At 35.6% G+C, this 15,475-nt stretch overlaps 3 protein-coding genes and 1 non-coding gene across 12 annotated transcripts in view; 2 read left to right on the top strand and 2 right to left on the bottom strand.

Annotated features, from left to right (window-relative positions):
• The window catches only part of LOC109856807 (zinc transporter ZIP1-like), a 22,329-nt gene extending 19,131 nt beyond the window's left edge, over nt 1–3,198 (top strand). For 4 of the 5 annotated variants that reach the window (XM_020432478.1, XM_020432480.1, XM_020432481.1 and 1 more), the window contains one exon: nt 935–3,196. In XM_020432478.1, the coding sequence (XP_020288067.1) occupies nt 935–1,194 (260 nt within the window). In that variant the 3' untranslated portion in view covers nt 1,195–3,196. Of the gene's footprint in view, nt 1–934 lie in introns of all 5 variants that reach the window. The other variant, XM_020432477.1, reaches the window with a different exon arrangement.
• A 343-nt stretch (nt 3,199–3,541) lies between these two features.
• On the bottom strand, nt 3,542–5,147 carry LOC109856787. Its single transcript, XM_020432445.1, has 3 exons — nt 4,873–5,147; nt 4,487–4,609; nt 3,542–4,251 (listed from the first exon to the last, which is right to left on the bottom strand). The coding sequence occupies exons 1-3, from the start codon at nt 5,031–5,033 to the stop codon at nt 4,074–4,076; spliced, it is 462 nt and encodes a 153-aa protein (XP_020288034.1). The 5' UTR covers nt 5,034–5,147; the 3' UTR covers nt 3,542–4,073.
• A 2,265-nt stretch (nt 5,148–7,412) lies between these two features.
• The window catches only part of LOC109856777, a 9,734-nt gene continuing 1,671 nt past the window's right edge, over nt 7,413–15,475 (bottom strand). For 2 of the 5 annotated variants that reach the window (XM_020432426.1, XM_020432428.1), the window contains exons 2-8: nt 14,146–14,336; nt 11,810–11,910; nt 11,338–11,486; nt 10,924–11,172; nt 10,256–10,775; nt 8,516–9,025; nt 7,413–8,265 (exon numbers count right to left, since the gene is read on the bottom strand). In XM_020432426.1, the coding sequence (XP_020288015.1) occupies nt 7,828–8,265; nt 8,516–9,025; nt 10,256–10,775; nt 10,924–11,172; nt 11,338–11,486; nt 11,810–11,910; nt 14,146–14,227 (2,049 nt within the window). In that variant the 5' untranslated portion in view covers nt 14,228–14,336 and the 3' untranslated portion in view covers nt 7,413–7,827. Of the gene's footprint in view, nt 8,266–8,515; nt 9,026–10,255; nt 10,776–10,923; nt 11,173–11,337; nt 11,487–11,809; nt 11,911–11,986; nt 12,313–14,145; nt 14,410–15,475 lie in introns of those variants that run through there. The other 3 variants (XM_020432427.1, XM_020432429.1, XM_020432430.1) reach the window with 3 other exon arrangements.
• On the top strand, nt 7,587–7,658 carry Trnaq-cug. Its single transcript has one exon. It is a non-coding gene; the product is annotated as a tRNA-Gln (tRNA).

Genomic DNA, 15,475 nt, shown 5'->3' with positions numbered 1-15,475 from the left:
TTACTGTATATATATATACAATAAAATATTATTTTTAATGTGAGAGAATTGTACTCTATACTCCACGCGCACGTTATACTCTAATATATTTATTAAACGGTTTATTGGAGCATTTACCCCGCATAAAATACGGAGCTCGCGTGTTACTCCTACGTGACTTGCGCGAGACGTGAACTTTTACACAACTCGCGTCGGCTGCTTTATGATTGGCAAATTGCACACGGAAACAACCCACTTCTTCTTCAAGACGCGCACGTTTTCACGTGATGTCGCACAGGAATGACATAAATACCGCTCTAAAAGAGAACAGCAGACTGCTGCAAAACGCGTCATTTGTGTCACGCACTTACCCGCGATTTCAGCCGTCGCGCGTCTCGTCGTTCGTAAGATGAGTCGAGTCAATCTCTCGTAAAAAGATCTCTGCTTATGCGTCCCGCGGGCTTTCTCCTCCACCCATGGCAATGACCCGGGATGCGTAGGTCGATGGACGATCCGACCGACTTTCGACGGCTTTCTCGTTTGACGCATTTCGTGACGAAATTGCCGCCAAGTGTTTGATAGGCATTTAAGACAATTTCGTTGCGCTCGGAAATTACGGGTCTCTCTCTCGAGAACGAGAGACAAATGACGACTGTTCGGAAATGAACGGTATCAGGCGCGCAATGAATTATTCATCTTATGCAATAAGCGTGTTAAATCTTATCGCAAGGACATTTAAAATCGAGTTATTGTTAATAATTTATATATGTTATTATATTAATAATTTAGAATTCAATTTTTTTTTAATGAGGATTTTTTACACGACATATTAGTTTTCTTCAGTTTTCAGTATATTTAACAATGTTAACGATCTCTCGGCGCTCTGTTTATTAATTTTATTTCCCCTTTCAAAAATCTTAATAAATTTTGTAACTTCCACATTTTCTGATTACAGCTGCCCATTCGCACTCACATTCCCACGGACACACGCACAACCACACGGAAGAAGAGAATCATTACGACGCATTACATCACGATCACGACCATGACCACGATCACAATCACGACGTTGTCTCGGATACGATCGATAAAGTGACCGACAGAATCACAGAAGCGATCTCCAATGTTCTCACGTCTTCTTCGACAACGACGACGACGACGGTTCAGCCGAAGGATTTTAACGAGACCAGTCCGTTGCACCTTCATCAGAGTTAGGGATTCGGGAAAAAATTTTAAAAATTCCAAATTCGCAAGCTTCCACACACGAGTGTGAATCCTCTTTGATTGAAGGATTCGCGGAGATAGATCTCTCGAAAGCTCAAAGATCTCGGGGTCACGATAGTGCCTTAAATAAAACAAAAGACTTTTTTTTTTTGTCGTTCATACGAACTATTCGATAGAGTAGAAAATAAAGTCAAGGGAGAGTAAGTCATAAGATCAGAGGCTTGACGAGTTTTTTTTTTTACGTGCGTGAAGTCTGCGTGTGTCGAATGGATCTTATGGGCTTAACTGTTTCTTTTTTGTTTGTAAAATTTTTTTTTTTTTTTTTAACTTGAAAAAGGAATCGCGTTTCAAGTTTTATGTATTTGTGTGTATACATACAATCAAACATGCGAACATGCTTTTCTTCCGACCGAGAATTTTACGCGCCGGAAGAACAATTTGGACTCCAAAAAAAAACAATTTTGCTGTCGTGGATCAACAAAAGAAAAACTCAAAGTTGCGATCGGAAAAGACTTTCGTGTAGATTTTCGTATTTCAGCCGAATTTAGTACTGTACTTTTTTTTATAAGAACCATTAAATATTATTATTATTTTTTTAATATCTTAATATAGGTAACTTAGTTTTATAATTATTTAAGTGTTTCCAAAAAATCTTAGATATATTCCACAATTTCGAAAGTATTTATTTAACAATGTAGAAGATTGTTTCTGTAGTTTAAAACTATTAGACAATTTTCTCTGACTAAATTAGGCTTTCCCACGTAGTATCGTTATAGTAGCACAAACGTTTCTGCAACGGGAGGGTTTTTCGAAATTAGCAACGTTTCGTTTTAAAAGTCTCTGAAACGTCGTGGTAACGTAGCGGAAACGTCGAAATGTTTTTTAAAAGTTGCGGTCCGATTTCGTAGAAACGTTGCTCGATAAGTTTCAGTTTTTAATGTTTTTTATACGTTTCTACGAAATCGGACCGCAACTTAAAAAGCGGACGTTTCGACGTTTCCGCTACGTTACTACGTTTTAGAGACTTTTAAAAAACGAAACGTTGCTAAGTTTCGGAAAACCCGTTGCAGAAACGTTTGCGCTAACTAACGATGCTACGTGGGTCATTACGTTTAATTATTCGATCGATTCAAAACGTATAGTATACGCATCTAATTGTTTGTGATGAAATTTTAACACACAAATTGTATTACAAGCAATAATTTTTGTCACAAACGCGTTTTCTACTCGATATAACGGAACCGAATAAACAAAACGCGAATGCGCACATCGATCAATCTTTCATATGCTGTGTGACTTTATAAATAATTTATAAATATTTGCCTAAGGTTAAAAAAAAAATCTTTTCGTTAGAATTATTTGTTTGTACATTACGATACGGAGATCAATATTTTGTAAAAAGTAGCGATGTAAACGTGTTACGAGAAGAAAAAGCATGGAAAATCTATACATTGTGACTGGAGATAGTACAAAATGTATAAGTTTGCTAGTAAAAGTCTTAACCGAGTGCGTGCGTATATTTACTAGTAGAATACCATGCCTTTTGCCGCACATATGTATAAATGTTGCGATTGTATGTACAAAATAAATTACAAAATCGATCACTAATTGATCGTACAAATAAATGTTTTTTTGTTTGTTTGTTTTTAAATCGTTTCTCCCCAGGAGAATTTCAGGAACGCTTTTGCAATCGTCATCGAGTCTCGCGACGAAATCGGATATTGTTGGAAAAAACAAGCCATGTCATTATCTGACATGAAACAATAGCGATTGCATCAAGGCACGAGCACGCTGTTAACACAAAGCAGACGACACTGCTGTGCAATAGTGTGTTTGTACCCGGTAGAATTTTTATTTGTCACTCAAGCGGATTTCTTCTCGATAAAACTATCACCAAAGTTTTATTCTTTGCAAAATAACAACAGTGAGTAGATTAGATTGTATTAAAATCTTTATAATCGATTTGCTTAATTGCAAATTTAAAAAAAAAAATGTACTTCAATTTGTTGGTAGATAAAAATAAAAATTTTTCGCAATATTTTAAATCAATTAGGGGGGGGTATTCGGGGGGTCTATCATATATGAGATGCAAAACTAGAATCCTATATGAATTTAAGAATTGAATTTTCAATTCAAAAAACTTACTTGTAAAAATTTACAAGTAATACTTGTTATAGATGTATACATATATGTATGCACGTTCAAGTTCCCGCTCAATATCCTGGGATTGGCTCGTATCGGCCTTATATTATTCCTTCAACTAAACGCGAAGTTCTTGTACTCGCAGGTATGTATACGCACGAAATATCGAGGTTTTGTACTTATAAATTCTTGCGTGTCGTTTTTATCAACGTTCAAATTTATAATTTTAAGAAAACAGCATTACATACATTTGACATTTGAGAACATTCTTTTACTGACTTTAACTTAAATGTTGTTCAAGTTTAAATTTTCTTTCTCGTTATTTTTTTCTGTAATTTCTCTATCATATATAAGTCACTGTTTTAAAAAATATATAAATACACAATTGACTCTCTTAAATTTCTTTCTTTCTTACCTTTGTTTTTTATAATAAAATTTCATGTACACGCACAAAAATGTAAATGCGATAGTACTGAAATATTGACAAAACACTATGTTGTGTAAAACCTTCAGAAGTTTTTTTTTTTTAGCAAATATTACTTTCACTGAATTCTCATTGCGCAAAAAGGAGTACACAAAAAACATCAGATCAAAAGACAGTGAAATTCAATAACACTTGAAGTTAGTGCTTGTTCAAGGTAAGGTACAATTTCACAATTCTTTCTTCACAATTTGAGATAACAAAGTTACAATAAAAAAAAAAAAAAAACAAAGTGCGTAGAAACATCCTACTTTTTCACTATCTGTCCATCAACAAACTCCAGATAATTGGAGCCAATTTTCAATAACGCTAATCCACTGCTAACACCAGCTACTGTACAGATTGCAGGGCTTGGTGGTATTATCGAACGTACCACAGCCCACAGTAAGACAGATCCCAGACTTAACAATACAGCACCTGTAACACTAGAACATAAAATTTCACATACATTACGTGTGAACAAATATATCATTACGTATATATGAAATATACATTAAATATATATCAAATACACATTGTAATGTGTTAGAAATAAGTAAGAGTGAAACATACTCATTTATATATACAAAAGTATACTGTAAAATTAAATGTGTGAAAATTCCATAATATCAGTTATGGGGCATGAAGTTTAAAAATAATCATCTATGCAATTATATTTACCTGTATAATATTCTTTGATTCTGCGGAGCTTTCTTCACATGTTCACGTGTGTAGATGTAAGATCCTGTGCCAACCAGAGTACCAGCCAACAAGAAATTTGTAATGTCCCTTGTTGGAAACACTCTAAAAAAAACTCATGAGGATACTTGCAATTCTAATTTCTCAGATTTACAAACTATTTGATTTGCGCTTGGACATGTCGCGGTCTTGTGTTAGAATTAGCGATGCCATAGCTCATCTATCTGTTATAAATGACGCGCGCGCCCGGAATTACGTAATAAGGAAAACTTGTGCGTACTGTAATCGAGGGTTACAAGTGATCGTTACATATTATATGTACGTATTACTTAGGTGAAACAATTGTCTATTGCGCGTGACTCACTTACTTGATAACGAGGCTCGGGTTCATGACGTTGATGGACATCGCTGTATACGAAGCGGCGCCGAATGCCGGTACGTAGAACTTTGCGAGACTGCATCGCGTAACTGGCGGCAAATTGAGTTTCTTCAGGATTGAACCGGCATCAGCATTTTCCGGGCCGGCCATTTTTGTCTTGTCTCGTATCTTGTCGCGTACAACCGAGCGATCAAGATTACTTAAAAGACACGTAACTGTCAGTCTAAATAACTACAGTACAGTGATGGCACGCACCTAATATATATAGTCTGGTATCACGGAATATACAAGTCTGTTGCATCATCGGTTACGTTCAGAAAACTCAACGGTTGAGAGATTATCACTTATGATAGGACTATTCTTCAAAACCGGCTGAGGTTCCGAAAGTATGATCCAATCATAAGTGATTATTTCCCAACCGTTGTGCAACTGTTGAGTTGTCTGAACGCACCCATTCTATCTTTAGGCTGGATCCTCATGCAGACACTGGTCTAGTTTCCACCGAAACCCTCAATTCGGTTTCACTCCGGTACTGATCAAATTTAGTGTTTCGTTTTCATTGGAAGTAGAGTACTTATAGATCGAAGCGGAAGTGAAATCAGCGCAATTTGACAGGTTTCCATCGACTTGAATTTGATTCTACGTCGCATTAAGTGTGAATTAATGCTTCGGTGGAAACTAGACCACTGGCGCTTTGACACCGAGCGTTGATTGGTGAAAAGCGGATGGTGAAGGTTGCCATTTACCCTAACCACCTGTTTTTAGCAAATTTACTAGTTGTTGACCAATAAGATCATAGATATTTTAGTAAATTTGCTCACTTTTGTAATTTTCACAACATTGCATGGATACAGAGTCGACCTCCAGAAGTGATTGATCGAGTCGAATCGAATCGGTAAGATCGAGAGAGTAAATAATGAAAAGCGATTTTGAGACAGTTTGTCGTATATGTAGAGAAAATTAAAACCGTAACTAAAGTCACGTGACAGGAAAGAGTAAAAAACAACACGTGCCCAGTAAAAAATTTTCTATGTATAAAATTGTATGGACATATTCGGCATATAAATTTGCATAATTAGATATAATAATTTTAATTTGTGTATAAGTATATATACAAAATTTTTTACCGGGTGAAAATAACGTGACTGTAATTTATATTATATATAACATTAAATAATACATATTATATACATATAATTTATTATATATTTATAATATTATACTTTATATTGTATTATATGTATTACATACATACTACAGTAATGTCACTGACCTCCGCCGCGCAACTTTAGCGGGGTCACTGACCTCGGCCGCGCGGCCTTGGCGGAGTCATTGACCTCGGCCGCGCGGCCTTGGCGGGGTCACTGACCTCGGCCGCGCGGCCTTGGCGGGGTTACTGACCTCGGCCGCGCGGCCTTGGCGGGGCACTGACCTCGGCCGCGCGGCCTGGGTGGGGAGAAGGTCACTGACCGCGGTCGCGCGGCCTTGGCGGAGTCACTCACCTCGATCGCGCGATCGCGGCGGGGTCACTGACTTTGGTCACGTGCTTACGGTATATATATATATACATATATACATATATGCGTATGTGTGTGTATTATATATAGAATATTACATATAATATTCTCTCATATAATATTATATATAATATTCTCTTTTTTACCGTTTTCCCTGTCACGTGACTTTAGTCACGTGTAGTTTTTTTACTTCTCTCTCTCACTATTTTTTGAGTTTGATTTTCATGCGTTATTTCTGACATTTCTCATATGTGTATTATATGGTTTATAAGACGTATATACTATCTGTCATCGCGCGCGCGCGCGCGCGATGACAGGTTGTATTCACTGACAACACGTTAAATAAAAATAACAATAGCGTGCGCGTAGCGCGCGCCTGTGTTGTGCTAGTTATTGAAAAAAAGCGCGTTGGAGCGAATAGGAGCATGTTGGGGCATGCGACGCGACAAACAAAAAAACAGACAGTTGTCCGTACTTTATCGACTTCTTTCAATTCCTGCTTCTTCTGCATTTCAATTTCTGTATTTCCTGCATTTGTTCGTTCTCTCTTGTTTAACTGGACACAGCCCAGGCGATGTGCGCTAGAAATGGTGAGTAACCGACTGCTGGCTTGTCAGAAAACTGCTGCAATTTACTTTGTGTATGTATTTTTTTTATCTAACGATCATACACGCATACCGGGTTGCCGTCTTTTATGTTTCCAGACAAAGACAAGTATGATGTTTCTACATTATGATTAAACAATGTTTCATGATTTTTTTAAGGTCTTTTTTCAAATCAAAACACTAATGAATTCTGAAATAATAAACAGTTATGTGCTACCACAACAAAAATGTTTTTTTTCAAATAGAAATTTTTGGAATCACCAGAGAATTTGCAAGAAAAATTTTTTAGTGTTACGTTTATATGTGTGTAATTAAAAGTAATATATATTTTATTAATACGTATTTTTTTATTATATCTTAATTTATATTGAGCTTTATATTATATTGTTTTTTATATTACGTATAAAAACTTTATTTCACAGTCAATACATTCTGCGGAAAAGCGAACAAATGATATTAAACGAGTTTTAATCAACTAATTTTATAAAATCGTCTCAATGTCGCGTGACGTTTGTACAAAAAAAAATTTTTCCCAAGTATTTACATGTGCTATTTAATAGTTGGTAGAGAAAAACAATCGAGGTCCCATGGTGTAATGGTTATCACTCTGGACTCTGAATCCAGCGATCCGAGTTCAAGTCTCGGTGGGACCTTGTTCTATTTTTGGCCGGATTTTTGCACAAAAATTCACCTCACAAAGTCACACCCCAAATATCATTCGTTCGCAAATAAACTCCTGAGATATTTCGTCGTTTTTTATTTATATCAACAGTATTAATAAATGACAAAGAAATAAAAAAAAATCTTCTCGTGATATATCTCTCACTGTTTTGTGGTTTGCAAGAGTTTCTTCTCGGAAGATTTGATCTTTAAACATTTGGCAGTTAGAGTGGCTATCGTGACGACGGCTCCGATAAAAGACACAATACCGAAAACCACTAAAATTGCAAACCAGTTTTTGAAAGAGTCAATTTTGTTATCGCAATTGTAGTTGTCGGTGCCGTTTAGATTAAGAGACGACAGATTGACGGGTTTCAAAGATATAGATCTGTGCTTGTGTCTTGTGCCAATAAAATTTTGTTCTTTCTTGACAAATCGGTAGGATATGACATAAGTGAATCCCTGACCATCGTAGGACCCCTTGGCGCTGGTGTACCGGATCAATAATTCGTTTCCACTAGACGTCAAAGGTACTTGGATGTTGTTGATGTCCCAGTGAGACGCATCACAGTAAGACCATATCAGAAAGCTGCCATTTGTCTGCAAATTGTTGTCGTTCAAACAAAAACAAAAAAGAAAAGTATACGTGTATGCACATAAATTTTTTTCAAATTTTTTTTGTTCATTCTTAAACTAAATTGCCTAAAATCGGCAAACTTAACTTTAAGTTTTTTTATGTGTTTGTCGAGTAAATTTCATTTTTTTTTTTGATAATGAAAATTTAAATTTGTTTTTAATGAAGATACGTAAAATTTTAAAACGATCAAACTAAAACTCGAGTCGTAATTACCTGTACTCCGTTATAAACGGTGATTTCATTGCCCGGGCAATGATTCAGACTGAAGTTTTGCTTAGCTTCCGGCTTCTCGTGCTCGAACTCGTTTCTGAGAATCTTGAGATGGATGGATACCCTTTCCGTGGTTCTACCGAAGAACTTGTAGGTACACACGGTATTGGGCGGATACCAGCTCCGTGGGGATTTGATGTTTTCCTTGCTATTGCGCTCGGAACTCCTGTACACAAACGCGCAATTCGCGTGTCTCATCTCCTGCGAGACACGCTCCTCCTGCAGAGTCACCTGAAATCCGTTGTGCGTAACCGTGCCGTCCTTGCGAGCAAAAAACTCCAGGATCACGTTTCTTCCCCGCGAATAGATGCGCGGCACCCGGCCGCTTCCGCAAAACTTGGTGATCTCGAGGATCTTTCCGTTCACGTTTTCCAGAAGCACGAGATAATCGCCACCGCCGCACGTGACGTTTCTCGACGATCGATCATCCCAGAGATATTTGCGTGTCGACGCCTTAATATAAAAATAGAGAACAAAAACAAAATCTTATAAAAGATATCGATTAGAAAAAAATTTTGACAGATCTTTGATAATAAAAAAAATATCGAGAGAGACCGAAAGTAATTTTATTAAAAATGATTTATTCATTTCTTTATCGAGTAATCCTTGTTGTTTTTATTATTTATTGCTGTTGTATTTGGGCTGCGTTCCAAAATTTATTGCTACTACTAAAAACTTACAGTTTACGTCACATACCCGGTAAAACATTTTTCATATATAAAATTGTATGGACATATTCGGCATATAAAATTTGCATAATTAGATATAATAATTTTAATTTGTTTATAAGTATATAAACAAATTTATATTATATATCAAAAATGTTTTAACAATATAGCAAAAATATAGTTTTATATAATTTTTTTGTATCTAACATGATACTAATAGAGTTATTTTGTAATTTGATATGGAATATCTCTGAAGCCATTCTCTTAAAAAAAGAAATTCTCCGTCTCGGTAAAAAATTTTTCATGTATAAAATTGTATGGACATATTCGGCACACATATAAATTTGCATAATTAGATATAATAATTTTAATTTGTGGATAAGTATATATGATTATATATCAAAACTTTTTTAAAAATATAGTAAAAATATAGTTTTATATAATTTGTTTGTATCTAACATGATACTAATAGAGTTATTTTGTTAATTTGATATGGAATATCTCTGAAGCCATTCTCTTAAAAAAAGAAATTCTCCGTGTGTAAAATTGTATGGACATATTCGGCATATAAATTTGCATAATTAGATATAATTATTTTAATTTGTGTATAAGTATATATAAAAAATTTTTTACCGGGGTGTTTAAAATTGTATGGACATATTCGGCACATATAAATTTGCATAATTAGATATAATTATTTTAATTTGTGTATAAATATATATGAAAAAAGCTTTTTACCGAGTATTTATGCATTTTCAGTATTAAAAGCGAATTTTTTGAAACACAGTCGTAGAATAAATAAATTGTTTTTTCAATCGAATTATTTAGTTGATTTTTCCATCATAAAATTCATCAAAAGTTTTACACCCAATATACCTATATATATATATATATATATATATACATATATATATACATCTCAATTTGTGAAAATCTTTTGTTATGCATTTTGTCTCGTTCAATCAATAGAAATCATTTATTAATGTACTTCTCCTTCTCAAACAGATTAACGTACCATCGTGTTGCCAAAGATTTCGCTTGGTCTTTCAGTGTCGCCATTGGGATAACGTTTCGGCACGACCCTTCGCTGATCCTTTCTCGTTATCTTCGAACCTACGGGTTTTATGCGAAGTCTCGGCTCGCTTGTGCCGGATCCGTACAGTGACTCTTCGGAATGATATTGCTTTCCTCGGTGCCGCTGTATCGACTTTTTCTCGTAGTAGTGCCGCCGTCTCGTTAATTGTTCGCTCGTTTTTTCGGTGTGTTCAATCACGGGGATTCGACTGCCGTGATTGTTTCCCAACCGATCGTCCAGAATAATAGATTCGTCGTTCGCTTTGATGAGATTCTGACTTCTTGCGACTCTTCCAAGACCCGCGTACAACAATTGTTCGATTCCTTTGAGTTCGAAAGAGTCTTCGCAATTTTCTGTCTGACAGCTATCCTGATCGGTGTAGTTCATCAAATCGAAAACATCTTCCGGATGACCGCCTATTCTGAACCGACCGGCGCTCGACTCTAGAGCGATTCTGCATCTGAGAAATTTTTTCATCCGCCGTTATAAGCTTTGTGTTTTCAAATCGTGACAAATACACATTTTGCAAGAAAATTGGCTCAATAAATTTTTGCAAATTACTCGATTTGAATCAAATAAAGAGCTTAAAGAGATAACAATTTTGATACCTAATCCCGCGTGGATAGACGCTGGGGTAATCCGGCGACGACAATCTGCAGAATCTGCGCTCGTTGCGTACGATACATTCCACGGGGCATGTTGGCGACGAGGAAGCGGAGTAACCGCGGTGACGTTCGATTGCCAAGCGAACCGGAAGGACGGAGAATTGAGCGGAAAAGATGACCGGATTCGCCGAGGCAAACTGAGCGTCCGACGACAGAGTGATCGTTAGATCGGGACCGCGACGCAGAAATAGCCTGTGAGATCGATATATATATATATATATAACAAATAGAAACTCCAAACAGAGTAGTCCGTGGGAAAACATTAGATATTGAAACTTCACTTTCGTGACGAGATTAGAAAAATCGAAGAGGAACGGAAATTTGTGTGTGTGTGTGTGTGGGAAAGGAGTAACGTACTTGGTACTATTTCCGGTCACGTGGCCGCAATATCGACCTGTCTCGTCGTCGGAATCGTCAGCGCTATCTGAAAACTGAAAATAGGCTCCCTCGCACCGGGCCTCCTTCAGAAAGCCCACCTGTAGTCTTCTGACTTTCACCTCGATTACCTAAAATAACGTTGTTTCTCGAATTACATTGTGTAAAAATAAAATAATTATTGTAGAAAAAACAGCCGTAATATATAATTCAAAATAGTGAAAATAAAATGTATGTCTCTTGTTCCGTCCAGTGAGGCTGATGATGATCCAAAGAATAAAGATCGAAAAACGTTCCACTGATCTCCGTTTGGATTCGTTTTGAATTTTTTTAAGCCACCTCAATCTCGGTCTTAGCCGGAAGGTTTATTTTCACCATTTCGAATAATTATTGTGCACGAGAAAAATAAAAAAACAAACAAAAAATTAAATCGAGAAATATACGTATGTTAAACCTGCGGATCTCTAAGTGGCGCTCTGATGCGCACAATGCATCGACCCATTCGTCCTGTCCAGCGAATCCAGCCGACGGAATCTCTGATGGTACGATTGCATCCTGTGCAAGAGAGTGAGTGAATATTTGTTTGTTTACACAAAAAAACAACGAAAAGATATAAAAAATCTTTCTTTACATTATCAAATCACACAATCGCTGTGTTTCCTTCTCGATTTTCTTATTCCTCCTTGAAATCTCGAAGATCAATCTCAGACGGGAAATTTATTTCGCAAAAATTGAAGAACACAAGAGACAAGACGAAGGAGAAACGGTTGATTTGCAAAAACTATATATCGCCGCCGGCATTTGCAACGAAAACACGATCTTATTTATTTAACGACCCTCGATTGCGCCGGACTAATGAAATTACTTGGAGAGAGAGAGTTTACCGGCTAATTAATTGCCATTGATGTAGGCAATCTCACTGAAATCAAGTGTCGTTTGTCGTTTGCACTATGTTTCGCCTCCTTATACCGCGCGCAGCGTCCCGTTTACTTCTACTGTACGTCTTCTCTCAGTTCAGCTATATTTGTCATCTCAATTTTATTCGCGCAAACGTGTAAGTATACGTGTGCACGCGCGCATGACAGTGTTCCGTGTAAATATATATATATATATATACGCACACACAAATGTGTTTGAGAGATATAAAAAATAAAACAATATAATATAAAGTTTGAAGAAAATAATTTTTCCGATAGATATTTTTATAAAACATTTTTACAAACAAATTATAATTGATTAAGCAAAGAGTAGGTTTTAGTTTATGTTTTTGTTTTCTTTTTCAAACATCCGATAAAAAATTTTCCATGTATAAAATTAATGGACATATTCGCTATATATATATAAATTTGCATAATTAGATATAATAATTTTAATTTGTGTAAAAGTATATATATGATTATACATTAAAAATTTTTTTAAAATATAGTAAAAATATATTTTTATATAATTTGTTTGTATTTAATACGATACTAATAGAGGTATTTTGTAATTTGATATAGAATATCTCTGAAGCCATTCTCTTAAAAAAAGAAGAATATCTCCGTGTATAAAATTGTATGGACATATTCGGCATATAAATTTGCATAATTAGATATAATTATTTTAATTTGTGTATAAGTATATATATATGAAAAATTTTTTATCGGGTATTTTGCGCGTACATTTTTTTTCTTGTACGTTGTTTTACCTTTCAACAAAAAACATTTACCACAACTAGTGTAATATCTGCGATATATGGTTGTATGTATACATATACGACGAATCGTCTCTATCATGGGCGCGTGACATTGCATACGATTAATTACATCAAGCATCCTCGGGCGCGCTCAGGTTGCTCTGCCGGACGTATATAATGATTTTCTTGCTGAGAAGACGCATGAATAATCATAAACTAGCAACTGCTTTGATACGCATCAAATGATGAAAGAAAAACATGTAAATAATGTATTTTTATATGGATAATTTTATCGATGCAAAAACATTTCTTTTCGCGCATCCGATAGAAAAAAAAAAAAATGGGAGGAAAAAACATCTCTCCGCGCGAATAGCTTTCATTTCATTCTTGTCGATTGTGAACATATCGCGCGCGATATACTAAATTGTTATTTGCGAGCGATCTTGATTTCGTTTATACGCCACGCTTGTTGCAGAGAAAGAGATAGTTTATATATAATTTACCGTTTTTCTCGAACGCATCGCACTCGATCGTTGACAAATTTAAACGACGTACAGCACTAAATACATTGCCGTTCGATCTAAGCGAATATCTCATTACAAAGGTAATTAACGTTCTTTCTCGGTACTTTTGCCCCTCGTTAAGCTATGCAATTTTCAGTCTCGCCGAAGCTTTCACCGAGATTGCAGTTTTTCCTTAATCGATTATCCGCAAAATACTAACCAGTTAAAATTACTATAATAGGAAATAAATAAATATATATACGTATGTCATGTATCAGTAATATATGTGTATATATATATATATATATATATACACATATATTACTGATACATGACATACATATATATATTTATTTATTTCCTATTATAGTAATTTTAACTGGTTAGTATTAAATATAATGATATATATATACATATATGTATATATATATCATTATAGTTAAAAAGTTTAATTACATGTCATTATATTAATATCACTGTTATATATTATTATATTATGTGTTTTTTTTTTATTTATATTACGCTAATATTACAACATAAATTGATAATATGATCTCGTGTTAATTAATTAACTTGTGATATTAATTGTCAAAAAACGAACATTAAGCGAACCTTTGATTTCGGAAGTCCACGAAGGATCATTGAGCGACAGAATCAGTAACGAGAGCAGGCAGAAGACAGTTTCCGATCTCATCTTCGTCGCGTCGTATCACGGCGCGTTTTGTTCCTCTTCACATCCTCTTCTCTGTATCGCTTTGTCTTCCAATTTTACTCATTTTCCACTCACTATCAGCAACCAGTCCCTTCATACAAACGACGAGCGGAATCAAGAAAGAGAAAGAGAGAGAGAAAGAGAAAGAGAGAGAACACATTTATCTGCGAAATAAAAATATCGATGTCAAAAACTCATCATTTTCGGTTAGCGTGATAACGCGACGATTGTTAACTCGTTAGTGCCGTTTCTTTTGACAAGAAACGAAAAAGGAACGGATTTTAACGATCGTTAACGGAACAGGTGATTGATATTACGTAAGAAATTTAGTTTTTTTCAGAGAAATTAATTTATTTCTTTTGTTCTCTGCGCACGCACACACACACACAATTTTGTCTACAGTGATTTGAAATTCTTCTGGCATGTCTTCTCTTACGAATCGCTGAGACAAATGGCACAAAAATAAACGATAGGATAAAGTTGAAGAATGGTGGATAAGCGGAGAGAAGAAGAACAAGGTGGATATATACATATAAGCCGGCTTGTAACTCTGGGGAACGCGGTTGCAACGAAAAATTCCAAAGTTCTTTGAGCGCCGTCTCGGGGAGAGACAGGTCACGGCCAGTGATCCTTCTCGAGAAGAAATGGCGTTGGTCTTTAAGAACTTTCCGAGATCTTTCCGTACTTGTGTTGGCGGGATAGCGGGAGCGCGCGCGCGCGCGCGGACGGAACTTCCCCCGCGCGAAAAAAACAAAGGATAATCAGGTCTTTTTATTCCGGAGACGCCGGAGAAGAGTCCGAGAGGGACTTGTGTGAAAAGAGATTCCGACTATCTTCTTCTTCCGGTAGAAGAAGCGCGCTTCTTCGCTCTGTGATCGGTTCTTACATCGATATATATGTATACTAACCGGAAATACATAAATATTGAAAAAGCAAATGAGAACACGACAATGTTTGATGCTTCTGACTCGCAAATAAGAAAGATCAAGGTAAGATATTGTGTTCTCTTCAATTATATCTTGATTTGAATAAATCTTTCTCTATATTACAGCATTTTGTTCTTTGTTAGCGCGATGTTAATTAATATTTAACATTGTAATTATTTGCAAATTTAAAAAAAACAATTAAAACAACAGAAAATTGTTTTATAAATTTATGGTAAAAAAACCTTTAAAAGCTAATAATAACAATACGTATATTTGCGATATATATTTATTTTTATATATATAG

The sequence above is a fragment of the Pseudomyrmex gracilis genome, unplaced genomic scaffold (genome assembly GCF_002006095.1).
Source record: "Pseudomyrmex gracilis isolate BER0280 unplaced genomic scaffold, ASM200609v1 scaffold_135, whole genome shotgun sequence".
Taxonomy (NCBI): Eukaryota; Metazoa; Arthropoda; class Insecta; order Hymenoptera; family Formicidae; genus Pseudomyrmex; species Pseudomyrmex gracilis.
The sequence above is the reverse complement of the archived record's forward strand: the minus strand, read 5'-3'. Positions and strand labels throughout refer to the sequence as shown.

Bases quoted from the DNA above. Each gene is read 5' to 3' on its own strand.
- LOC109856787 (XM_020432445.1), bottom strand. From the start codon at position 5,033: ATGGCCGGCCCGGAAAATGCTGATGCCGGTTCAATCCTGAAGAAACTC. The intron at 4,610-4,872 runs GTAAGTGAGTCA...AGTTTTTTTTAG, and splicing joins AACCCGAGCCTCGTTATCAA to AGTGTTTCCAACAAGGGACA. The intron at 4,252-4,486 runs GTAAATATAATT...TTTATGTTCTAG, and splicing joins AATCAAAGAATATTATACAG to TGTTACAGGTGCTGTATTGT.